This window comes from Notamacropus eugenii, chromosome 1 (assembly GCF_028372415.1).
Source record: "Notamacropus eugenii isolate mMacEug1 chromosome 1, mMacEug1.pri_v2, whole genome shotgun sequence".
Taxonomy (NCBI): Eukaryota; Metazoa; Chordata; class Mammalia; order Diprotodontia; family Macropodidae; genus Notamacropus; species Notamacropus eugenii.
The window spans coordinates 190,669,872-190,697,682 of NC_092872.1; the positions used below are offsets into that span (position 1 = coordinate 190,669,872).

Sequence of the window (27,811 nt, forward strand, 5' to 3'; positions counted from 1 at the left end):
CTAAGTATTGTTCTGGCTCCTTTCCTTGATTGGCCCAGAAATAGCAATCAGCTGGGGAGCAGGATGACATGCCTCTTAGCGATCCCTTTGATCTTTGAGATGAGTATCAACATTGTATGCTTCCTAATGGAAGTGTAATTTAATGAAATCTATTGGGTAAACATACTTCAGATGTTCAAAGGAGGTGACAAAATTTTTGCTGGCAGCCAGGACCTGGCGGCTTTCCAGCTTGCCTCTAGCTGCTATGCATATAGCATTGAGAGAGGCACTTAAAATAGGAACACAAAGCATTATTTTCATTGTGTTTCTCCTTAACAGCGCCCCCCCCCCCCCAATTTTCTTTTCCTTAAGTTTATTTTTGTGGAATTTTTGCCAGTGCCCTTTGACATATAACCTTCTCTGTCGTTGTTATTGTTGTTATAAAGGTAGAATGTGAGATCTAATCATCTTTGTTTATCCTGTTTATTTGACTGGAGGTAGATCATTGGGAATATCTACTGTCCTCCAGGGATGTGTGTGTAGGCATGGTATGGCCTATAGATCCTAGAGAAAACTCTCTCTCCCTCCCTTGCCTTCTCCCTCCCTCTGTCTCTCTCTCCCTCTCCCTCTCTCTCTCCTTCTCTCCCACTCTTCCCCCTCCCCCAACTCACCTAATGATCCAGCCAGCCAGCCAGCTATTTCAAGATTGGCTGCTGTCATCCACCATATAAAAGGAAAACAAGTTTCTCTGTAGGTCAGACCAGATGAAACAGTCTGCTGGTCACTGAGTCAGTGCTAAAGATAGCACATGTGATGCTTGGAAGTGTCAGGACTTGAACTCAAGTCACCCCCTTCTCTACTGCTTTGTCCGTGATGTAGTGTAGTCTGACAGTCGTGTTGCTTTGTCTGACCACATCCTAGTTTCCTCAAATGTAAAGCAGATAGAACAATCCCTGAATTATTTACTTCACAAAATTATAGTAAAGCTTAAATTACATAATTATATATGTGTATATATGTATATGTACATATGTATATAATTATATAATGTATGAAAATAACTTGTGGACAGTAAAGGTCCGTGCAGACTAAGGCATTATCATTATTCTAACTGTGGCAGTGCAGCGTTGCTGAAAGAGCCCTTGGACCAGGCTGTAGAAGGCCCAGGTTCTATTCCTGACTCTCCCTGCCCAGCTCTGTGCCCTTGGCTAGATCAGCTCATCCCTCTTCAAAGCATTGTGATATTTCTTTGCAGATGTAAGGTTTTAGGATTCTTCCAATGATTGATTCTAATTGCTGGGGTGGGACTGTTCCTTGTGGCATTTGTAGCAGATGACTGGGCAGGCCGGTAAAGGGCCTTAAACCACCACTTCACCTCGAAGAGAGTTCCACAGTGAGAGGCAGTGGCTTCCTGTGCTGTGGGTCCCTCCTCCCCATGGAGGCTCATGACCCTACTCTTTCCCTTGATGAGACTGTGGGATCTGGAGATCAGGGTCAAAATGGAATCACTTCAGTGTATGTTAAACTAAGTGGATGATAGATTTTATTTCTTCTATTATAAACAGAGAAGGGATACTTAAAGGAGCAGGGGGTACTTTGATGTATTTTCTTGTATAAAAAGTGTGATATAGGGTATAAGGGGAGCCTTTGACATTAGCCTGAAAAAAGATCTTTTACTAATCTCAGAAATCCTGTGCACTATATCAAGGCAATTTCCATGGCCAATCTATACTTCTTTTTGATGTTATTTCAGATTTTTCTTGGATAAAAGTTGATTTCCTTATAGTCCAGCTTCTTTCTTTTTAAACCTGTGACTATTTGCTGCCTTGTTTTCCAGAACAAGAAAGTAGGGATATAACAAAGTCTCAGAAGAGGCCTGTGAAGCTTTACTCACTGATTTGAATTCTCTCTGAGGTCCCAGTAACTTTTTTTTAAAGGTGTACAAAACACAAGTGACTTGAATTTTTTCTTTTCCGTGCAGAAAAATCTTTGTAGCTCTGTGCTCTTTTGACATAGCTCAGCAGTCCATATGACAGGGCTTTGTAACTACCAGCATTCCCATTTTACTGATGGGTCTCATTGAATCTCAAGGGCTAATACTTGGATGTCATCTAGTTCTACTGTCTCATTCTACAAGGAGAGGAAACTGAGGCCCGGAGAAGTGGAATGGTTTCTACAGTTCTATCTGGTACTTCCTAAGAGTTAGGGGTAATATGTGGCATGAGTATTACTTCTGTTGAAAATAAATGTTGACAGTTCTCACTTTATGTAAATTGATATTACACAAATCCACTTTAGTTAAAGATTTCTGAAAGAAATCTGCATTCCAAAAAACACCCATGTTAACTTTACTGTATGGTACTATACTCTTTCTTTTTATATACATACATATATATATCTATATATCTATATCTATATCTATATAAATTTTATTTATTTTCAGTGTTCTACAATCACTACCATATAACTTAGACTTTTTCCCCTACCTCCCCTCTCCCTCCCCAAGACAGCATACAATTCTATATAGGTTCTACACATATATTCCTATTAAATACATTTTCACTGTAGTTATGCTGTGTAGAAGAATTATAAAGAATGGGAGAAATCATATAACAAACCATAACGTAATACACACACAAAAAATGATCTGCTATATTTTGTGATTGAATTCCATAGTTCTTTCGCTGGATATTGAAGGCATTTTGCTTTAAAAGCCCGTTGGGAATTTTTTTAAGTCCTTGCATTGCTATGAAGTTCCAAGTCTACCAGAAAAAGCTCTCGCACACTGGTCGTTGTGCACAAGGTTCTTCTGGCTCTGCTCCTTTTGCTCAGCATTCAGATCATATAAGTCTTTTCCAGGCCTCTCTGAAGTCTTCTTGTTCATCATTTCTTATAGCACAATAATATTCCATTACATTCATATACCATAATTTATTCAGCCATTCCCCAGTTGATGGGCATCCCCTTGATTTCCAGTTTTTGGCCACCACAAAGAGAGCTACTATAAATATTTTTCCCATTTTTATGATCTCTTGGGGATACAGTACTAGAAGCGATATTGCTGGGTCAAAGGGTGTGTATACTCTTTCTTTCTACTCTACTCAAACTTTCTACTCCACTCAAACCTTGGCACTCTGTGGCCTTGCCCCCACCAAAAAAACCCAAAACCCTTAAAAAAAAACCAAAACCTTTCAAGTGAAAGCAGAACAGATAGGGAGAAATCACCATTCTCTGCTGCCTGATCTGCGGCTTAACTTGAGACCTTGTTGGCCAGAGAGGAGACTTTTGCCCTACTCAGCCATCTTTCTTCTTTTCATCTGTGCTCTCTGTCTCTCTCTTTCTCTCTCTCTCGTTCCCCCCCCCTTTCTTTCTCTTCCTCTCTCTCCTCTTCTTTCGCACTCTCCCCCCTCCCCTATCTCACTTAATAATCCATTCATCCATCCAGCTGTTTCAAAATTGGCTACTGTCATCCACCATATAAAAGAAAAGCAAATTTCTCTCTAGGTCAGATCAGATTAAACAATCTGCTGGTCACTGAGTCAGTGCTAAAGATAGCACATCTGATGCTTGGAAGTATCAGGACTTGAACTCAAGTCATCCTCTTCCAAATCCATTGCTTTGTCTATGACGTAGTGTAGTGTGACAGTCTTGTCACTTCACCAGACCACATCCTCTTCGGTGTCCCTGTCCAGCTCCCACATGCTGCCCCCACATCTTTCTTTCTCTTCTCTGTCCTTTGCCCCCACATCTTGAACATATCTTGAATCGCATCTTGAAGCATATGCCCCATCCCTTCTTGGGGGCCCCCTTGCTGTCTCACTTCCTTTCCAAGTCCTAGGCAAATTCATTTAAGTAAAAATCACTTTAAGTAGAGGGCTGCTTAATTCTCCAATTAAGTAAAGTCAGTACTGTCTATACAATATTAGATTTTTCTTAGGTTGTATGATGGATACTCCTCATTAGAGACCATCGTAGTAAAAAAAAAAAATCACTTGTTTTATGTTGTTTTGCCAAAGTTGTTTTTCTGAATAAAATAATTCTTATAAGAGAAGGCCTAAATAGATGGTGCTTATCACTTATTATATATCATATACATTACCTGTACATTTCCATTAGATCAAGAACTGTCTCTGAAGTTTAGCTTTTATATTAGTGTCCACACTGCTGTTTCCAAGTCATATATACAAGTAAAAGTATTCATAAAGAAATTTTCTTTCTACAAGTAAGAAAGGATGAAAGCAATATGATGAATCTCTAAGATCCAGAATGTTTGACACAAGTAATTGGACTCTTCTTTGGAGTAAGAGCTTCATTCATTATCTGTGCTAATGTTAGGAAATATTGGCTTGAATAACCTAGTTGCTTTTAGACTGTTGATAGTCTGGTATACTGGAAAGAGCATTGAAATGGGGACTAGTAGACCTAGGTCTAGTCCTAGTCATTAGTCTTGAGTAAATCACTTTAGCCCTCTTTGCCTAAATTCCTCCCTCTGTAAAAAGAAGGATTTAGACTATGGCGTACTGGGGAGTTGTTTTGGACTAAAATACAGTGAAGATTTTTTTTCCTTTCCTTATCTTGGTTTAAAAAAAGTCAAATGATGGCTAATTTTTAAGCAAGCTGTTGATTTAGAATTATTCGTGTAAGTTTTACTCTGAGTTCAAAAGGAAAGACAAGGGTGCTTTCCGACTCTGTGATTAATTACACCCCGACTCCTTCTTAATTATTATTATTGTTTAGGTTCATGTTAAAATTAGTTTGCCTTAATGGAACACATCCTATCTGATAATGGTCAAAAACATTCCAGTGACATTTCAAGGGGTAAGTGGAAATTAGCCTAGGATGTTACTACTAGTCCACAAAGGAAGCATTGACTAAAGTATGATTTAGTTTGCAGGGTAGTATTTGAAGAAAGATATAGTCTTGGGAGCCTGGAGACCTGGGTTCTAGTCCTCAACTTGCGACTAAGTAGCTATCTGATCAGGGATGAATCACCACTTTTTTCTCAGCTATAAAGTAAGGGTATTAGACTAGAAGATCTCTAAAGTCTCTTCCAGTTCTAAAATGAAATAATTCGAGAATTCATAAAAGGTCATCTTAATAGTCTTATTTTAACTAAATATCATTGCTGATTTTTAGATTGCAGATGATATTGTGGCGTTTAAGAGATTAATCTTTTGGTGTTCATATGGTATTATCAAGTGGAAACCCTCATTTCATTGAGTAGAGAACTCATGAGTGATGAAATTCTCTCTACCAATGCAGTTCATCACTCTCTGAAACTTACAATCTTAGTTGCCTTGAGCACTAGAAGCTTGACTGAATTGCCCAGAGTCACAGTACGTATGAGAGGCAGGACACAAATCTACATCTTCCTGGCTTCTGGGCTGGCTTTCCATCCTCTATACCATGCTCCCTTTCTGTAGCTTTAAAAGAAATAATACTTTTGACTCTAAAGGCAATTAATCACAATTTCTTGAATGGTCCTTGTATATTTTGGTAGAATATTGTTAGAAAAGATGTTTTCAATTGTGTCTGACTTGTCATGACCCCATTTGGAGTTTTCTTAGCAAAGATACTAGAGCAGTTGGCCATTTTCTTCTCTCGCTCATTTACAGATGAGGAACTGAGGCAAGCAGGATTATGTGACTTGCCCAGGGTCACATAGCTAATAAGTATCTGAGGCCAAATTTTACTCCAAGCCAGTACTCTAGCCGCTCTTAAGTTAGAAAAGTATTTAAAATATGCTCTATCCATTCCAAAAAGCTTATTTTATTTCATTTCACAAGCATTTTTAATCTGGATTAAGATGGATCAGTGGTGATTGTGTGATATATTCATCACTTCAAGAACTAGAAATGTGGGGCCCTAAATCAAATAAATAGACTGAATTTGAACCCTTCACATTTTGGTATTTTACACTTAATTTTTCTCCTCTTGTGACCTTCTGTACCTTATTGTATTCAGAAGAATAATCTTTCTAGAAACAGTGTTGCTTTACATGTTAGTCTTCTCATTCAGGTGACTTGTCAGTTTTACAAATATCTCCCAAAGCTTCTCTACCTGAATTCTCCTATTTTCACCTCAGGGGCTAAAATGTTCCCTTGTAGAGTTTGCCCAGAAAGGGAATGGGAGGGGGAGTGCAATTAATCATTCATCTGCTAGGTGTCAGCAAAGGTTCTCTTCAAAATAAATAAATAAAATAGTCAGCCTGTGGTAATTCAGGTGTATGCAGTTTCTTCACTGTGGATATTGGTAAGGAAAAAAAATTCTAAGTTTAGCTCATGCTGCTTTTGTTTATAAAACACACCTCTCTGTCTCTAGTCATGGCCAGAAATGTTTAGAAGTTCCCTTATCTGAACAGATAGATTTGCCCTAGGTATTGTTGGTTGGTTCATTGTATTTGTTACCAAAAGTTCCATAGTAGCCAGCCAACTTTGCTTCATAGTGTTGCTATTTTTTTTTAAAAGACAAATTTGTATCAGCTAGAATGAAGAAGGCAGATCCAAAAGACTGATAAAAGCGTTCACTAAAACTACATAAATGGAGGTGCTCTCATGTGGCAACAAAGTTCTGGTTAAAGCCAATGGCTGAAATTGGCAATGCCTTGTTTAAGTTAAAGCACACAACCTTCCAAAATAGGAATTTGCAATTACTACAATGCACTTTTGCCTAGACCCTAGACTATACCTTGTAAACTCTTGAATTGTAAGGAAGTATAACTTTGTGGTTTGAATGTTTGTTTATGCTTATTAGCTACATTAAAGTATCGATTTAAATTATATATTTAAGTTTTTCTAACCTTTAATGGTTACCTGATTTCACATGTCATACCAAATGAGATAAATAGATGAGATAAGTTGTAGCCAAGTGGCACAGTGGAGATGCCTGGACTTGGAGTCAGGAAGACCTGAATTCGTATTTTATCTCAAGATAATTACCAGCTGTATTACCCTGGGCAAGCCCTTTAAAGTCTTTTTGCCTCCATTTTCTCATCAATAAAATGGGTATAATAGCACCTATCTCACATACCTCATGTAACATATCATTGTTATAAGGATTAGATGAAATAATACATTTAAACACTTTTCATATCCTAAAGAATTACAGTCATCCCTTGACATTCATGGATTTCACAGTCCTGATTTTGGCTATTCATGGGTTGGCCATCAGTTATTACATGAGAAGTTATGGACTTTAGCAGCAGACTACAGAAAATCGCAGATGACAGGACATATGTAAAAAAAAGGAAAAAAAATTTAGTAAGTCATAAATGCATAAGTACTGGATATTATTAATCTGTTTTATCATTTACTACAATTAATGTATATACATGAGTTCAAACAGTTAAATTTTGTTAAAAGTTTCTGTGTGCTAAAGAACTAAGGGTTGTGCACTCTCTTTGGGAATACCCCCTCTTTGACTCTCTATGGGCCAGACACAGTCAAGTGATTTTTTTTGCACAGTTATCCTGGTATCTTGAGTTTTTCATAGAAGGGAATAGCTGAAGCAGTTGCTGCAGCTATACCAATGACAGGGAAGACTGAATAGTGTGACACAAATCTCTCTCTCATAGAAACCACAACTTTTTTATGGGTTCAGTATGCTGCTTTAGTTGTTTTTTGTGTTAAGTAAATATGATCAGAATTATTAAAAATAAAGGTTGGGGGTGGGACCTAGAGTTATCCATGATTTTTCAGATTCATGGGGGTCCTGGTCCCTAATCCCCCACAGATGTCAAGGGATGACTGTATATAATGGTTCTCCAATATTATTATTATTATTAAAGGGCCTCTCACTGAAATAGTACTAACCATTAAAGAAGGATAACAGATGTGAATTCCTTTGAGTTCCTGCCTAGCATTTTGGGATGAGTGTTAATTTTCTCATTTTTTTCCCACAGGTAAAACCTTTGTTGAAGCATGAGAACAATTTTTAGGGATTGATTATTTGAGGTTATATTGTTCTGACTTTTTCACGAAAATTTAAAATTGTGAAATTTCTTATCATAGCTGATGATGTTAACTAATAGTTTGGTGAGATGCTTTCTGTCTAGAAATTTTAAGCTTTTGATTTTTTTTAAATGATTCACCCTCATGATTTATTTGAACACATAATTATATACAGGGCATAACGAAGGAGGTTGGGGAGTTGCTGAGCATGGCTACTAAAAACCAAACCTGTTGCTTTATGTATGCGAAGATTTAAAGTTGTCATTTCTAATTAAGTGTCACTTTACACTTCATTTTTCAATATTCCATAACTTCTTAGCTCCCTAGAGATGTTTTGTAAGTACCTGTGATGTAACCTGTGCAGTACATTACACAGATTTGGTGTTAAGATAAAGTGTTGACTTGGCCACATTCTCACTTAGCATACTATTTTTATGAAGGATATTAGCTATTTGCTAATGTAAAATGTGATTTCATTTGTATATCACCCAATAAAAAAATAGGCTTAATTTCTAATGGAAATTCTAATGGTCACCCCATATGATCACTTACAGTCCTGCATATATAACAATAATACCAGCATATCTGATTAAAATTTGTGCTGATCCAAGTAGCCCACTGTCAGTAGTGGGTCATCAGGCTTTAGCTGTATTTCTAGTAATGGAGATAGATTTATATTAATTCATCCATTATTTCAGCCTTATTCCACTTTTGAAGCAAAAGCATAACACTGGCCTGATTAGCATCAGATTGTAACCAATTAAGGGAGTGTTCCCATAGATTAGTATAGTGATTACATGATATCCCCTCCAAATAAAATTTAAGCTCTGAAATAACTAAGACTTGATTTTTGAAGATAATAATGAAATCTAAAGTTAAACCTGCTTCTTTTGATATTCCTAATTTTATACTTTGTACTTATTCCATTTGCATAAATTTAGTATACTTCAGGCCACTATATGTTACCTTATTACTCAGTCTCCCAGAAACAAAATAGGTGATTTTTCATGGTTATTTGGATTATTCATTTTATTTAAATTAATCTTATTTTTTCCTTATTAAACAAAATATCCAGTTTTCCACTTCTTCATTGGTACTAGTAAAGAAGTAGTGATTTCATATATACTGTATTTCTGATTCTGAAATGAATGAAATCTTAAAATGAAAATTAAAGTATTCAATAAATGCTTCTTAAAATACCCTTTCACAGTACACTGTTTCTCTAAGTGTCTAGACTCCAGAGAGGTAGAAAAAAAATGGAAAACCATAATATTTATGAACTTATTTCTCATAATAGTTGTCTGACAGAAAGTATCTTGTTACTTAAACTGCTAAATATTAAAAGTTTTACTGTGCATTGTTATCTGACCTTCAGATGATACTAATGTTATCATCCCATGGGGATTTAGTCACAATGAAAACAATTTCTAATCTCAACCAGGCATATCAACCTGATATCATAGATTTGTAGAAATTAGTAATGAATGATTCATTAGAGCATCTATTGCCTCTTAAAGGGCCCAAAGTATGATTGTTCCCTGTAGCATACTCTTCAATGTCCTCTGTTCAGTCCACTTCATATGATGGGTCAAACATGAGAATTCCTCTATTTCCCTTGGGAAATGCTTCAATCTAAAAAAAAATCTCAGGGTTAAGGAATTTTCTTAATCTTGTGCATTGTTTCCCCATTATTTAAACCGTTTTGCAAGTATCAGCAAGTAAGTCCTGAAATGCCATCTAAAAATAAAGTCTTCAAGATTCATGCTGGCTTTTGGGAAATATTTTTTCTCCAGCATTGTACTGTGTAGTCCAGCAATGGATCTTAGTAAAGATGGCTTCTCATCAGACTTGGATCCTGAGAAAGAGTATGTTTTAGCATATGTTAAACTTTGGAGAGGCCCTGTGATCAGATGCTTAGCCCAGTACAGGGCTCCTTGCCCAAAGAGGATGTGGAAGAGATTCAGGGGAGAGTAAAATAGATGATTAAAGGGTTGGAAAATCAGTCTGATGCAGAATGGTCTTGGGATTGTTTTCCCCGTTAAGTAGAAAGCTGAGGGGGGTACTTATTGTCTTCATGTCTACAAAGGGCTTTTATACAGAGAATGGCCACCAGCTGTTTTTTGTCTCTACTGTGAATTTAACTATAGCATCAGGGATTTTGGTAAATTATAACAAAATCCATGACAGTAAATTATAAAAAAAAATCTAGGAGTGTTGTTAAGCACTGTTGATAGAAGTTATGCCATGGCCATCATGAGGCCTTCAAAATGGAAAGATTCTCCTCAGTGATAAGTAATGTTCAAGTCTTATTGCCTATAGATGGGGGGGTGGACTCAATCATGTCTCAAGGTTCCTTCTAGCCCTAAGATTTATTATTAATGCATTTTTATTGAGCACTCAACTGTATGAGGCTGTTTTCAAAGGATAGAATTATTATAGAATTATTGCTATTCCCTGTCCATTGCTATCATAGTCAAATTTAGACAGACCTGCAACACTTTGGTTGCCAAATAAAATCAAAGTTTAGTTGACACACCTCTGACTATCAGAGGTGAATATTCTGTTCAAGAACATAAAAGAACAATGCAAGGACATATTGGAAAGTTCTTTGGATTAAAATACTATGAGGACTTTTTTCTGTTGTATTCCTCTATTTTCCTATATGAAAATCAGATAATTGCAACATTTTAAGTAAAGTGCTGATTTAAGATTTTTGCCCCCATGACTTTGAGTGTTACATAAAATGAAAGTGAAAAAGAGACAAAAAGTAGGAACTATTTAGAACAAATGCCCGAGAATTTGGTGAGACTTAACCTCAAGAAATTATGAATGTAATTTTTGGGTAAAGATTTTCCAGTGTTTCTCCTGTTAGATTTGTTAACATTTGAAGAAACAAATTCAATCTGATTTCAGAATCACAGGATAGTAGTGCTTGAGGGGACCTTAGAATTCATCTGCTTTCCTGATTGGTGAGTCCTTTTGTCAAGACTGACATTTTCTGAGAGGCCTGAGCTATGTTCATTTCACTCTAGGTCAACTCATCCTCCGGACTTCTCCACCTCATTAGTAGCCAACTTTGCCTTGTCAGGCTACCTCCCCCCGCAGCACTCATCCTTTTTTTCCATTTCCCCTTTTTGTTTTGTCTTCCCCCATTTTAATGTAAGCTTTTTGGATATAAGAACCATCTTGCTTTCTTGTTTTGTGTATCCCTAGTGCTTAGTATAGTGCCTAGCACATAATAAGTGCAATAAATGCTTCATCTATAATCTGTTGCGTATGTGTGTATGTACACACATGTGTATATTTAGATGCTCCACCCATCAGCCCACTACAAAAAAATTTAAAACTCGAAGTAGTTAAGTGACTTGTTAAAGTCACACAAATTAGTTATTGGCATAACCAGTACCAGAACATATCTTGTCTCCTAATCCAATGTTCTTTCTACTGCCTCCATAATTCTCCCTCTCCTCTTTGACTTTTGAGAGTGCTTGAATGTGATAAAGGTGTGAGATACAGAAAAATAAATAGTATATCAGTTAAAACTATATTGTAAGCATACCTTCTGGGTTGCCTAAAACAAATCTAGTAATTACCATTGCCATATATTGTAATGACCACGATCTTCATCTCTAAATTGAAGGGGTTGAGTGACATGATCATTGACTACAAAAACATATCAGGATATAAGAATAGTTTTTCAGCGTGTGCAAACATGAGACCCATATGTTTCAGCTAATATTTAATATCAGTCTATGACTCGAGTTTAGCTGGATTGTTAGCTCATGCTCAGTGTGAAATTTATATTGCTAAGGACTACAAAGCTCTCATTCTCTTTAGTAATGAAGTATATAATCAACAAATATTTATTGAATGACTAAAATTTTTGTGTTGCTGTGATGTAGATATACATTGTTGTCTCCCCAAAGAGGAGGATGAACTACATTGACTTGAGAACATAGCTCAGAAATCCCATGGTCTGGAATAATTAGAGAAATCAAACTCATAATCATTCTACACTTGCTGCATGCCAGGTAGTGGAGGTTAAAAAGGCAGAAAATGAAATAATCCCTAATCTTCCGGAATTTACAGTCTTTTGGAAGGAACAATATGTACAAATATATAAATATTACAGAATAAGAATATGCACCTATGGGAAATAGGAACTGTATCTGTGATATCAGTGATAGAGGGGTTTCTTGTATAAGGGAGCTCTCTCATGCAGGTTGCCGTCTTCTTTACATCTTGCAGCATTAGAGTTCATTAGAGTTGTCTAGAGAAGTGAGAGGCTAGGTGATTTGACTACAGTTACATAGCCAAAATGTGTATGATAAGAAGTGGGACTTCGTAATCTTAGTTCTAAGACCAGCTCTCCCCACTGTACCATACACACACATATGTACATACAAATGTATAAACAGTAGTTAAATACAAGGTAGTTTGTCTAGGAGATCACTAGCATTTTGAGATATCAGGAAGGATTTCACATAAATGATGGTGCCTAGGCTTCCTCTTGAAGTGAGAATGAGGAAAAAATGCTACAGTTTGAAGAAAGAGAGAGATTCTGTGAAATAGCAGTGAAGGAGTACTTTTAAAGGTCCAGGGTTGACCTGTAAAAGGCATTGAGATGGGAGGAGTACCATATGTGGATGAGAGAGAAAAAGCTAGTTGAGCTGAACGGTAGAGCTTGGGAAGGAGTACGTAGAATTAGTCTGGAAAGATAGATTAAAGCCATGTTGTAAAGGTCTATAAAAGCTAAATAAAGAAGTTTATATTTTATCCTGAGGGCAAAAGGAAGACACTGATGTTGGTTTGTTAGTAGGTGGGAGATAGATTTCTATGAGGAGAGACCTGAGATGAATGAGAATTCTTTTCCTGTCCGTTTTTAAGGAAAAGAAATTTATTATCATGTTAAGGAAGACTGGTAGCAGCTTCTTGTCTGTCTGTCTCTTTCTTCTATGTATCTCCTCTTTTCCCTGTACGCTACTTTTCTTGGTGTTCTTATCGGCTCCCCTGGGTTCCATTATCACCTTTATTCGGTGATCATCATATCTGTTTATCCAGGCCCTGAGCTCTCTCATGACCTCCAGTCAGTCTCACATCTCCAACTGCCTACTGGGCATCTTGAATTAGATGTCCTGTCATCATCTGAAACCGAACGTGTCCCAACCTGAACTCATAATTTTTTCCTTAAAACCTTTCTCTCTTTTCTGTCTTCATTATCCAGAGTACCACTGTTTTCTTAGTCACCCAAGTTGACAACCTAGGTGTCATGCTCTACTCCTCACTCTTACCTCCAATAGCCAATCAGTTGCCAAGTCCTATCGATTGTCCCTTCATAACATTTCTTGTATATGTCCCTTTCTCTCCTCTGACACTGATACCACTCTGGTGCAGGCCCTCATCTCCTCATGCCAGGACTGTTGTAATAGGTGGTTGGTTGGTTTGCCTGCTACAAATACCCTCATTCTAGTCCATGCTGCACTCAGCTACCAAAATGACCTTCCTAAAGCACAGGTCTGACCATGTCACTCCTCTCCTTAATAAACTCCAATGGCTCCCTGTTACCTTGAAGATCAAATATACAGTCCTTTTGGCTACTCAAGGCCTTCATCACCTGGCCTCCTTCTACCATTCCAGTCTTCTTATATTTTATTTTATCTATTTATTTTTTAAAATTGTTTTATTTGTTTTCAGCGTTCTATCACTTCCATATAACTTAGATTTTTTTGCCCCCTCCCTCCTCTTCCTTTCCTCTTCTCTCCCCCCTCCCTCCCTGAGACGGCATACAATTTTATATAGGTTCTACACATGCATTCCTATTAAATACATTTTCACCTTAGTCATGTTGCATAGAAGAATTAAAATGAATGGGAGAAATCATAAAACAAACCAAAAATGTAAGAATAATGCATTATGATCAGGTATAGTTTATACCAGGAATGCAGGGCTGGTTCAATATTAGGAAAACTATTAACATTATTGATCATATCAACAACAAAACTAACAGAAACCAAATGATTATCTCAATAGATGCAGAAAAAGCTTTTGACAAAAAACACCATCCCATTCCTATTGAAAACACTGGAGCACATAGGAATAAATGGAACTTTCCATAAAATAGTAAGCAGTATCTACCTAAAACCTTCAGCAAGCATTACATGCAATGGGGATAAGCTAGATGCATTTTCAATAAGATCAGGGGTGAAGCAAGGATGTCCATTATCACCACTGTTATTCAGTATGGTGCTAGAAATGTTAGCTGTAGCAATAAGAGAAGAAAAAGAAATTGAAGGAATTACAACAGTGTTCTTATATTTTATTCGCCTCTAAGTACTCTGTGATCCAGTGATACTGGCCTCTTTGCTACTCCTCACACATGAGAGGCCATCTCCAGACTGCATTTTCACTAGATGTCCAGCATGCCTCCTGGCTTCCTTCAGGTCCCAGGTCAGATCCCATCTTTTACAAGAAACTATTCCCTACCACTCCCCACTTCCCACCCCTTAATGCTAGTGCCTTTCCTCTTTTTATTATGTCCAACTTATTCTGTTTGTAGCTTGTTATATAGCAAACAATATAGTTGTTTACATGTCATCTCCTGCATTAGAGTCCTTGAGAACTGGAACGATTTCTCTGTATCCTCAACACTTTGCATAGTTCCTGGCATGTAATAGATGCTTAATAAATTCCTGTTGACTTGATTTGAAATGCCTTGTTTGCAGTCAGATCGTAAGGAGATAGTAGATTTGGGATTCAGACCTAAGGTTTTTGTTTTGTTGTGTTTTTACTTCAAATCCAATACTCTTTCCACTACATCATAACCATCCTTCTAAAATTTCTCTATAACTTTGTCACAAATACTATGCAGACTATTTCATTCAAATTATACAAGTGTGCTATTTAATTCATATTATACAACTATGCTGTAGATAACACATATTCAAAATTTAAATATTTGCATTTGAATTACTGACTGTTCCTAATTAGTAAAATTATTTGGGCTCTATTGAGGTTTTTGTCCTTCATACCTAATTATTTTCCTTTTTATCCTTTAGTGAAGCAATAATGCTGAATTTGCACATCCAGTTACTTCTTGGACATTTGTTTGTGCTTTCAGAAATCCAGGATCTTATTTCAGTAAAGGTGTAGTAACTATATAGCTATCAGAAGGGAAATTTGTCTTATGTGACTTTGAAGGGAATGAAATTACATTCATGCCAAAATAGTAGAAAAGCAAATTTTAAAATATTTTAGACAATGACAGGTTAAGTGATTCCTTTCCTTTCCAAAGTGTAAGTACATTATTCCATTTGAATTTCCAAACATAGAAGAAAAAAAATCACCTTTTAAATACTGACATCTAGTATTATGACCATATGTAAACAGATCAATTCTTTTAAAAGATTTTCCCAAAGAGGAATTTCATGTAGAATGAAATTAGTAGCATCACAATGGCCTTGTTGCAGTAAAATCTATATGCTTTCAAAGGTGGGTATTTTGCATGGAAGCACAAGATTTCCAATGATCTAGTTGTCCAAGTCCTGGGGCTTCTACCCTGCCAGAAGCAGAAATTGTGGACAGTAGTTTGACCTCTGTTCCCCAAAAAGGACAGTAGCATGAGTCTCTCCAGGGTACTGACCCTTCAAAGGGTTAGTGGTTCATGAATCACTCTTCAAGTTAGGAATGTAGCTGACAATGACCCACTTTGGCCAGTTTTAGAATTTTGAAGTGGAACTTTAATAAGGCCCCACTGTTATTATGTCCTGCTAATAGCCATTACTAATATTTAAGTCATTTTAGTTGTATTTTGTATCTTCTTTGTATGTTTATTTGTAGTAAGCATTCCATTTGCCTTCTTTAGGGTATCCCGCAAACAGTAGATAGATAGAACTACTTCAGAGAGTGATTTTCCCCTACTTTTTGGTGGAGTGTTCATATGCAGAATCTGTGATCTACATTAATTCTTATTCATTTGGAATGTAGTCATTTGTTCCTGTCAGCACAGGTACTGTTTTGTTGTTTTAAATTGCTGAGTTTTGTTTTTGTTGGCATGCTCCCCAATACAAATTGAGTGGCTGACAAAAATCTATCTGTATGACAGTTCAATCTAGATGGGTGCTCTCTGTTCCCTAACGGTACAATTTGGGGTCCCCAAGATCAAAGCTGACTGAATGCCAGGACGGAAGCAGAGCTTGTTTGTGCATATAACAGAGGTCATCCATATTCCTCAGGTCCACAAATCAAACAAACAAAGGAGAAATATGTATGCACACCAGCTTGTTTGAGATGATTGTCTAGTAGCTTCTTTCTAATAATAGATGGGAATATCTAACCTAGGAGAACAATAAGATTGCTGATATGAGAGATGCTTCTATTTGAAATTAAAAGGAAATGCCATATTGACTTATAAAGACAGACAGCAGCTCGTTGCTTAAAAATTTTCTCAGGATATATTGGCTTTTGTTAAGGAAATTCTCCTTCCATTCTAACTTACAGCTATTCTGAAAAAGGTTGTAGCTTGAGCCAATGCTTCTTCTGTGGCTTTCAGAGTTGCCTGGGATGGAGTTGAAGGGGTCACTTTTCTTCCCTAAGATGAAGAGTCAGGACTTTGCCCCTGCAAGCTCTTCTGTATATCTCTCAAGATATTGATGAAACTTTTCATGGAAGTTATCCCACAAATATAATTTGTATATAATAACCCAGTTGAAATGCACAGTAGAAAAAGGTCATAAGGAAAGAAATTGAAAATACTCTTTATTGCAATTTCTCAGAAACATAAGGGCTTTAGTTTAGCTTTTCCAAGGCACAAGGTCTTAATACCTCTGTTTTTGTCATCTCCAAATTGTAGCCTATTCTTTCATTTACATATGAATCTTGAACATTTTATAAGCCAGTTGGCAAAAGCATGTATCAATTCAAAATGATATAAAATACAGAAGACAGCATCTGTAATAACATAACTTATATCTACCTTCATCTTTTTAAAGTACAACTGAAGCCATTAAGTACCAAAGATATGGGGTTGAAGAGATATCAGAAGAGGTATCAGAATTTGACCATGAATAAGCTCAAATTCAGGGGAAAAAATTCTTTTCAGGTTTTTAGTTGTATGTTGACAGGGGCCAGAGAAACAGATTTGAGTATGAAGGGAGGAGATTGGTTTGTGATATTTAGGAAATTATGGTTTTAAAGTGATAAATTATAGGTAATATCTTATCAGAAAAACGTTTTAGTTTTGTGTAATAGTGAGCTAAAATAACTTAATGTTTGACAATAGGAACAAGGAAGATAGACTTTAAATCATTAATTTTAAATTTTCATTTCTTTTCTTCTAATATGTTTTATTCACTATATGATAATAGTTCTTCTCACTAGCTATAAGGTTATAGTTCCATTTAAGGTCTATTCTGTGCTTTTAGATACTGGAAAAAAAGCCCAAGATTAGTTTAAAAAGAGGACTCTAATAGAGAGATTAAATTATTCTATTTAGGAAAAATCAGGATAAAAGATTGTAAATTATTTAGAAATTAATTTCTCCCCATTGGACATAAAAGGATAACAGAATCTGTTTTTTTAAATATAACATACTATGAATATTATTTTATGATAGTGTACTATTTTATCATTAAAAAACTAATTTTTTTATTCTGTCAGTCTAAAATGACTAATTGCAATATAGAAATGATTTTATAACCACTCTGTTCCTCACTGAAACATATTTGATGTTTTGATTTTAAATATTGCAGAGATATCTTAAAGATGGTACAATAATTCATTTTGGAGAGGTCATTGTTTTGTTGGAGTTGTTGTTGTTGTGTTCGTCCTTCATAGCCGAAGAAGCCCATGCCATCAGAGAAATGATGACATGATTTGCACTTGACTTTGTTTTGAGGGAGGGAGGGCTGTGCAAGGTCACCAGCCTCACTTCTCCCTCCAGAGCTATCTGAATGGAATGGTAAAAAAAAAATTCTTCAAAATTTTGTGTTTAATTTAAAACCATAGTTGATGTGACTGTATCATTGTAAGCACTAACACAGAGCCTCATTATGTAAAATTATGTAATATATGCATTTTTTTCAACTCTTGCTTTACTTAAGCTTCACTGTTTTTTTAAAAATGGCATCAGTAAGAAGTAAGGGTTTTAAGATTCCATCGTATCCAATCTTTAGTTTAAACATGATTTTATTCTTTGATATCCACTTTCTTGGCTTCCTCAAGATTTCTAGAAACTCTATTAAATGAGTATCAATAAAGTCAAATCACAAGATCCAAATGGAAAAGCTTGTTGGATTTCACCAAATATCAAGGCAAAATACCTATGTAATATATTTCCAAGAACTAGATCAAAAGAAATTAATTTAGTCAGCTGAAAACTAAAAGCCATCTTTGAAGAACATCATTCCTAGAAATCATATATAGCACAACCAATTTGAATTCACTTTGTTATGTCATATAGACTGTTGTCATGCATATGTAGATATAAGCTTTAAATGTCAAATGTTTTCCACCCAGATTCACCAGCAGGTGGTATGTAGTTTCAAGGGAGTCAGGTTGGCCTTGAACTCAGCGCAGGCCCTTGAGCAAAAGTGAGCCACGTTTAGAGGGATGATTGCTTAGGAGAAACGGTGAGTTAGTTTGTTATATTGCAGTTTTATGCTTTTGATTAAACCGTTAAAAGGCATGTAACATGTGATACTAGTATGTCTACTATATACCATATTGTATTGAATTTGACATAGTCTAGGTTCAAGATTTGAATACTCTAACCACATTTTTAAAGCCTTGTTTCACCAATAATGTGGCTCTACTGAATATATTTCAAGAACAATTTTTATGCTATTTCCAGGATATTTTCCAGTATATTAGATCTTATAGATGCTATGCTAAATATACCCTGATGCTGCTTAGTAATAGGTGAGCCACCTTTTCAGTGGCTAGATAGCTAGATTGTTCTAGATGGTCTGAAAAGGTTAATTTCCAGAAGTAAGTAGTTACACCTGCAGATCTGGTTATGATCTACTCTGTAAGATTAGGCCTTTTATGAAATAAAAACTCTGGCCCCCAACAAGCATTTATGACATTTATACAAATAAATGTTGCTTTTTAGGTTTAATTTACCAGCAACAATCATTTTGATTATCACCTTTCTTATGTGAAGTTAATATGGTAGAAATTATTAAATGCATTGAACCATGTCACAAAAGCCTGAAGTATTGTGGATGTAGTAAAGGAATGATAAAATGTCACCTGGGCCTTAATGTAATCTAGTTGCTGTCTTAATTGCACTTCATTACCAGCAATACCTTAGCTCTATGTCCCTGGGCAAGTTCACTCATCTGTCTGGACCTCAGTCTTCCCTTCTCTAAAATGAAGATTTTCTCTCTTTGATCCTCCAGTAGAAAAGATTCAAATAATCCAGGAGACCCTTAGAGTAAGCCATCTCTAAGTGTTAGAAGCAAGATTGTGGCTAGACTAGAGAACGTTATTTAAGAATGAAATAAGTGCTTAATAAATGCTTGTTGATTGAATTGAATTGAACTGAAGGAATGCCTTTCATTCACCAGCCATGCAAATAAAGCCTTTTATTTCTACTAATAAATTATATGAGTTACTCTATAATTATATTAATTTACATTTTATTCATGCTGTCCCCTTCAGTTATGAATAAAACATCTCCTGAGTAGCATATACACATATATAGGAAAATGTTGCTTTCCAGTGTATAGTATATTCACTATTAAACTTTTAGATATTTTTTTCTAAAGTGTAATCAGAATTGTTTATTATTTCACAATTAAGAAACACTTGACAGGGTTAATTCATTTCTATTGTGTGCTGTATTATCCAAAATGTTAGAAACTGTATGCTTTCCTTATGGACAAATATAGTAATTTTCTGGCAAGCTAACCTGAGCATAGCCATAGTCACACTTTCTGCTTAAAACAGAATCAAATGTATATCTTAATCAGAAGTACAGTAATACTCATTTCTTATGTTGCTTGAAATATGAACCTGCAATTTTACATTTAAACTTAGAAGCGCTAAGGGGGAAATGAAGGCACTCAGTGTCATGATTTCCTGACTCCCATTTTGCAGATTACAAAATGATGTAACAGTGAAACAGTCTAGGTTCTCAACATAAATAAAATTCACTCCTGTCCCTGTGAAATATTTTTATAATTATTGGCTTATATGTTTTGCATCATATATACATTACTATTTAGAAAATAAGTGACTATAAAATATGCTATTTTCTATTAAGTAGTAAAAAGGAATAAAGATGTACGATGTATTTATGTATCTGTTGATAATTACAAAATATAAACATTTATTCCATTAAAAAGTTAAAAACCCATATAATAATAATACATTAGACTGAAATAAAAAGTAATATGTAGAAAAAGGAAAAAATCCTAAGCTTGGCTCCTTTTTCTCTCCCCTTTTTCCCAAATGAATTCAGGTCTGTGGCCTTTCAAATCAGTTATCTCCTTCTGTTAATGCATGCCAAGATACAATGAGTTACAATTTTCTTACAGGTGACCTGTTTTCCCTACCATACTAGAAGGCAGGCTAGCAGGGTGTGTTAATATTAGCCATCTAGGTGACATGAACATGGTCCATTGGCCATGCATAGAACTTGGTTGTTGTTTTTCTTTATTAGGCTGTAGTGTTCAGCAATATGTGGTATGTACAGATTCAAGGGAATGAGCTTGACCTTTAACTCTAAGCTCTCCCTTGAGCAAAAGTAAGCCATGTTTAGAGGAATGATTGCTTTGGAGAAACATTGGCACTTACTCAACAGGATGACTTCCCTCTACTTGTTTTGCATTGTCATTTACCACTAAAAGTTTGATTTGGTCATGCTATTGTTATCATGGCACAATGGCTATAATATAAAACCTTTTGGTGTTCTATGTGGCAATGGTTTTTTCTATATTTGAAGACTCACGCTTGATTAGAATGATATAGACATTGATTTTAATCAAATGACCATATTGGAAATTTCTAAGTATTTCATTGTAGATTGGTTTAATTATCTAATGCTTATTATACAAACAAAACAAGAATTCATAAATATTTGGTATGTGGTTTAGTTGTCCTCAAGTCTTTTTTTTCTTTGCTTCTTGACAATATATTGCTGCTTTTGATATTTGTGATATGTATATATGTATGTATATACACACACAGTTATTTCCTGATGTGTTTAAATTAAAAAGAACTTAAAGTTAGTACACAGAGAGCTACAAAATATCTAGAAAATGAAATTGGTTCTGTTGACATTCTCTTTTTTCTTGTTATGATGCTAGAGCTGGGATATCTGAGATACAAATTTAAATTATATCTTCTTAATATGTTATTTGTCATCCTGGATAGGATAAATTAAAGATAAGTGTTTGTGTTTTAACAACAAAATGCCATTTGTCCAGTAATTTACTTTGTCTTTACTTCATGTATGTAATATATTTTAACCTTAAATTGGTTTGACTAGAAAATCATTGAGTGTCTGTTGTGTTATAGCAAGAATAAAACTTAATAAAAAATACCATCATAATACTTGGTATCAATATGTAAAAGTTACATTTCATGCCTTAATAATCCTCTTAAGAACCTGTAGGTGGAGAAGAAGGGTGTTGAGGCTGGAAGAGTAGAAGTGAAGTTAGAAATGGGTGTTTGTGCACTAAAGTCAGAATTTCATCTGGAATTAAATGTATTTGAAATAATACCATCTCAGTAGCATGATAGTATTTTGATAAAACTGAGTAATAGGTAGTAGAAAATAAATGACAAGTATGTGAATAAGTTAGTGATAAATATTATTATAGATGTACAGGACTTGACAGAAGTATTAATTATAATACATAGAGCACAATTGATTGCATATAAATGCATAACAATCCTTGCACATTGTTAAGTATCGGTAAGCTAAAAGACATGGCAAAAAAGCAATAGAAAAATGTAAACTGATTGCTTCATTTCTTTTAGACATGGAAAAATTCACAAGCCTTTTCCCCCCTCTAAAGTGGTGTGATTAATAACTGGGAAAGCTTCTTTGGTTATAAAAATCATGGGGCATTTTATATCTGCTACTTATATGACAAATAACAAAGATAATAACAAAAGACATCATTAATGTTTGTGAATGTGGCAAAATACTGTTGGATAATTAAAGTAGAGAACAAGGAAAATTAGACCAAATAGGATGAGAGTGGAGTTGAAATTCCGTGACCAAAATGTTTAGAAATAGCTTGGGCACCTTTTTCTACAGTTATAGCTTATTTATCTTACCACATAAAGCTACAGTTGTATACTATGAAGATGATTTCTCCCCTCTTCCTTTCTGATGTAGCTGTATAGGTATTAATTTAGCAAAATATCCTGTCTGCCAGGTGTGGGGACTAGCTGATTTTATTGTAATACCAGATCATTACTTAATTCATATGCAACATAGCACAGCACATGGAAAGCATTATAAATCTATTTACAATGTGGCTGGTCTGATGATAACATTGTATTAAATTCCCAGGTGAGGCAATTTAAGCAATTGCTTTGCCATGTGCACGCCATGGAAATTAACTTCTCGTATGCTTCAGTAATAAACCAACTTCATTGTTATGCTTTTATTAGTAGTAGATTGTCGAATCCTCAGTTTGGTTACATGTACCCTACTTCACATGTAGAATCATACAGGAGGTGGTACAGCAGATCACAGTTCTTAATTAGTTTAAGCTAAGTTAATTCATTTTGTTTCTAATTTAGCAGTGCCTGTCCATGAACATATTCAGTTCAGTTGGGAAATGTTAAGGCTCGGGTCAAGTAGACAGATTGTTTCAAGCCAAATTGCCAGACAGAACTGAGCAAGTGTATCTGTTTGAACTTGGCTTTAAGAAAATCAACCAATCAGTATGCAAAAATCTCATTCATATACTGAGAACTGCCTTGAATCTGAAATTTCCCCTTGCAACCACAGGCTCATTTTTGTAGTCTCCAGAGAAACTTTGTGCCTCGAACTTCTTACAAAAGATAACCAGTACTTTTAATTGTGCTCTATCTTTCTAGGCCTGCATATAACCTAGAAATTTTCAGTGAGTGCCAATGTAGGGTATCCTGATGGAATGGATAACACAATTTCACACAAACACACAACTGAATATGAGAAGAAGCTGTGGTATTTAACAAATCTTTGTGGAAAAATATTATCAGTTGGACCTTTTCAACCCATATGGCACAGTCCAGAAATTTCCCTGGATTACAAACTGCATAGAGCTTCTCTCTTCTCTAGAAGCTCACATATGAAGCGCCAGCAGACAGTGGTAACTGACAACTAAGACTAAAAATGTTGACAATTTCTTGATTTGCCTGGTTAGCTTATGTATAGAAGTCATTAACTATTTATAAAATGCATTATGAATTGGGTTCCTTCAAACTGGAGCTGAGTGTGTGACATTTCCAGCTCAAATTCTCATGCTTGCATTTGGCTAAAGTACAAATTTATATACAGTTGATAGAAAAGTAAAAATATTTTAGTTAGGATTATCTAATTATAGTAGATAATTCATTTTCAGTAATTTTGAATCATGAATATTGACATACTCTGTAGTATATGGCAAAGTTTCTTAGTTGTTTTTTTTTTTTATTATTAAAACAATCAAACCAATTGCTATGAGGATGGGGGGAGAGGAAGACTCCTAGTCTAGCAATGTAGCATTCAGAAGTATTTGCTCTTTTGTATTCAATTAATTTTGCAATCCTGTAGTCTAAAATCTTCTCCTTTTTCTCCTCTAATCAATTACAACGACTATGTTTTAATTTTTAAATTTTTAGAAATCGTTATGTGGGAGAAAATGGAAGCACTCAAAGATGGTATTTATAAGTAATGATATAAAGGCATTTTTATTTCTTAAAAACCCTCATAAGCCTAAATACTTAACTTTTCTCTGACCTGTGTTGCACTGTTTCCATAAAAAGCTCTTCATGATATTTGAAATGTTGTACTTTACACAGCTAAAATAAAATTTAAAAAAACCAAGTGGCATGAGAGGACCATTTACAGATTCTGCATCTTTAAAAGAAATCAATTATACTACTCAGAGCCATCAAAAATCCTTCTTTTTGCCTTCCAAAATGCAAAAGAATAAGACTATTGGGTAAATATACCCTAAATTTGAGGAAACATGACCCCAGACCAGCTTACTAAGCTGCTATTGAGCATAAGCACGTTAAGTCCTGGTCTTCAAATGAAGAAATGGATGGTAACCAAAACAAGATTGGATAGTTATTGCTATACACTTGTAATTTCCTCTCCTTTTTGAAGTATATCGAATAAAAATATGACAATAATATAATTGAACAATCTATGCCAATTTGTTGGCTTTTGGGTGAAAAAAGAGAAAAACAAAAACAATCTCCAGATGATATTCTTGCATACTGTGGAATGTTTTAGTTCCCTATAGTGATGAAATGAATAATTAAAACGGCAGCTCTGATACCACAGCCTGTTTAAAGGTTCTCATTTCCTTTAATGCTGTAGAATACTTTTTGCTTAGCTAGTTTGACACTGCTGTGGCTGAGATCTACGAATGGGCAAAAGAAAGATTTGGCATAATTTAAATATTGTAGTAGGTCCCTGATGTGCTCTGTCCTTCTACATCAGCTTTAATTTCAACAAGATTCAGTATTAAATCAATAGACATGGCTAGACAAGAAGTAATTGAGTGAATGGAAACAAGAAAAGAATGCTATTTGATAATGGTAATCAGATGCCATCTGTACATTAAGTGACTGAGTTTTCTTCCTCATTGACCCAAAGCTTAAAGTCTCAGCCTCAGTTTCTCCTTTTATAAAGATTCAATCATGTTGTCTGAAACTTTTATCAGTTGCCAATGTGTAATATCTATTTTGCTTGATTTATCAATTGAGCATAGGTTAAAAATTTGTCTTTAAAGCTGCCATCACTTTCTGCATTATGAAAAATCTGTAGAATCTATATATTCCTTAAGTATATGGCCATGTGGTATGATAGAGCACTGGATTTGAAGTCAAGACCTATGTTTATTCCTGGTTCTACTCCTGACTTTCAGAACTTGGACAAGTTATTTAATCTCTGTAGGGCTACTAGTTTCCTCTGATGTGAGGGGAATTAGAGTATATGCTGTCTCAGATCCCATCCAACTCTGATGTGCTTATGATTTTTTCTTTAATGTATCTTGATTATCCATTCTCCTGAAAAAGAGAAGTATTATTATTATCTAATTTCAGCTATCATTTTATATATTTTTGTTTGTTTCCATTTACCTATTAATGTAACCAGACTAGCCAACCTACATTTAGTCATAACAAATACTGATTTTTCTAGCATATACTTCAGCAGGTAGGGAATTAGTAGCTATAATTACAAAGGGAGGAATATATTGGGGGAAGGAAGTAGCTATTGGAGAAGTCAGGTGACCTTCCTGGTCCTTTCTTTACTTATGTCTTTGCTTAGTCATTTCAGAAGCAGAAAGGGTAATGAGATAACTATGCTAGAAATAATGATGCTGAGGATAATGATGAATAGGTCATTCCTGTTTAATCACTTGTCTTCATGATTTCCTAGCATTTTCAAAAGTATTTTTATTCGAGAAAAAACAGAACATGATTATATGAGTACCCATCATGGTTTGAAAAGTCAACTGAGTATAATCACAAGTGACTTGTCTTAACTTACTGCGATTATTACATTTAACCTGCTTTGTGTTTTACGTAAACAACAACCTGATCCATGAAAACCATCTTCCCTTACCGTCTTTTTTTTATCCTTTCTTCTTCGACCATCACAAACCAAAGACCTAGAGATACACATGCACAACTCAGTTTTAAACTATGCTGTAAAACATTGTTTTCAGATGGGAAGAGTTTGAAAATTTCCTCTTGTATTTAATAACATCACAGTCCTAATTGAATTTACAACTTGCAGGGAATAGACTATGGCATTATAATAGTAATCAGCCATAGAAAAGACATAAATCATATAATCCATCTCCTTCTAGACTACTAAAGACTTCCACATATCTTTGCTTTGATCACAACCAGGACACTTCCCCCCCCCCCCCCATATACTAATTTTTACTTCCACTTAATGGTCTTATTTTAATGATATATAATTGATAATATACAACTTCTTCTAATTCCATTAATGATAGTGAGGTATATTACACTGTACTTTGCAGCATATTGTTGAATTGTTGGCAAGGTTTTTTCCCCAGATGATTTTCACTGAAACTCTCAAGTTCAAGAACTTTCAATAACTTTGACTTGCAGATTTTAGCAAATAGGTATCCATTAGGGGGCTCCCTAGGTTTAAGATGATCAGCCTTGATACCAATAATGCTTCGGCGCCTTTACTTCCTAACGCTCCTCTCTTTTTGTTTTGTTTTGTTTTACAGAAAAGGTCACGGATCGCCTACAGTGACGAAGTACGGAATGAGCTCCTAGGGGATGATGGGAATTCCTCCGAGAACCAGGTAGAATGCTAATCAGGAAACCCCGGTGGGTGGCTGGAGGGTGAAGGAGGTCAGTGGCACACTGGGCTTCTCAAGCTGCTCCTTAACAGCATTAGCAACAACTCATGTGGAAGTGATACTGTTTAATGCAAAGCTGGAGTCTTAATCAACTTCAAAATGTTTCTTGGAGATCTTACATTTAACCCTTTACCTTGTGATCACTGTCTGCTATCTTTAAAAAAATCTTTTCTTCTCTTTCTTTATTATTTAGTACTTAAAGAATAACTTGAAACACACTGTTTGCAGACAAAGACAAGGTCTTCACCTCAAACACAAGTAAAAGGAATAAAAAAAGTACATAATACAGCTTTGATAATAAGGCATTATAATTAAATCAACAGATACAGGCCAAAGAAATGAGAGAAAGCTTTCAGAATTCAGCAGAGAAGGCTAGCCTCCTTATTATTTGGCACTTTAGAAAAATAATAATAAATTTAGCAAATTCTAGATTTAAATGCAACATTATGACAGAAACCAGGATGTTTTCATAGAGAGTGTATTTGTATAGAAATAATTTTCATGACAAATACCTCTTTGAAAATCTGTTGTCACTGTAAAATATCAGCATAGTCCAAAAGAAAGTACAGTTTTTTCTAACTGGGTCATATAGTTTAACTCTCAATTCGAACTGGGGCCTAAATATTGTTCTAAATGTACCACTATAATCAAATTCTTGCTTTCTGCTTTCTGACTTAAAATTGTAGCCGTCATTAGACTAAGTAAATGTATTTAGTTAGCGCAGGTTAAATGCATGACTTAAAAAAATTAAGGAGCCTAACTACAGAGGTTACCTGCAAAAAATTTCTCAAGTGGTTCTACTATCTTTGACACTCCAAAAGAAATTAATGGTACAGAACCTGAGCATGTTTATTAACATTAATTTGGCAAATGTCATAATGATCTTTACCTCGGCCAAATTAAAATGTACATGAAAGACTTCTTGAGTAAACTGAATTTGCATATTGCTTCATAATACTTTATTCTATAAAAATCGCATATTTCTATTCCATTCCACTGAGTAGATGTAGTAGAGAATGGTACACACCTGCCTGATGTTAGCATCTATTTATCTATTCCAATATTGATATTAGAAGTCATTAAGTATAGAGACTTTGCATGTGTGAATAAGATTTTTTTTTCAAAGGGAAGAATCACCAAGCTAGATATATTTGCTTTGTATATAGATTCTTCCCACTCTGTTCCTCTCAACCCCCATAATATTTAGATGTTATCAGCATGGGTGCAGACATGTAAACATGTTAAGATATGACTTGGGATTTCAGGACCTTGATTGAAATGTGAGAATACCTAAGGAAAAAAAATGGTGAGTACATCAGACATAAA

The 27,811-nt window shown here is 35.2% G+C and overlaps 1 protein-coding gene across 5 annotated transcripts in view; it reads left to right on the forward strand.

Annotated features, from left to right (window-relative positions):
* Positions 1 to 27,811, forward strand: part of VTI1A (vesicle transport through interaction with t-SNAREs 1A) — a 396,018-nt gene that overhangs the window by 47,243 nt on the left and 320,964 nt on the right. For all 5 annotated transcript variants that reach the window (XM_072622511.1, XM_072622494.1, XM_072622521.1 and 2 more), the window contains exon 4: positions 26,351 to 26,428. In XM_072622511.1, the coding sequence (XP_072478612.1) occupies positions 26,351 to 26,428 (78 nt within the window). The remainder of the gene's footprint in view (positions 1 to 26,350; positions 26,429 to 27,811) is intronic.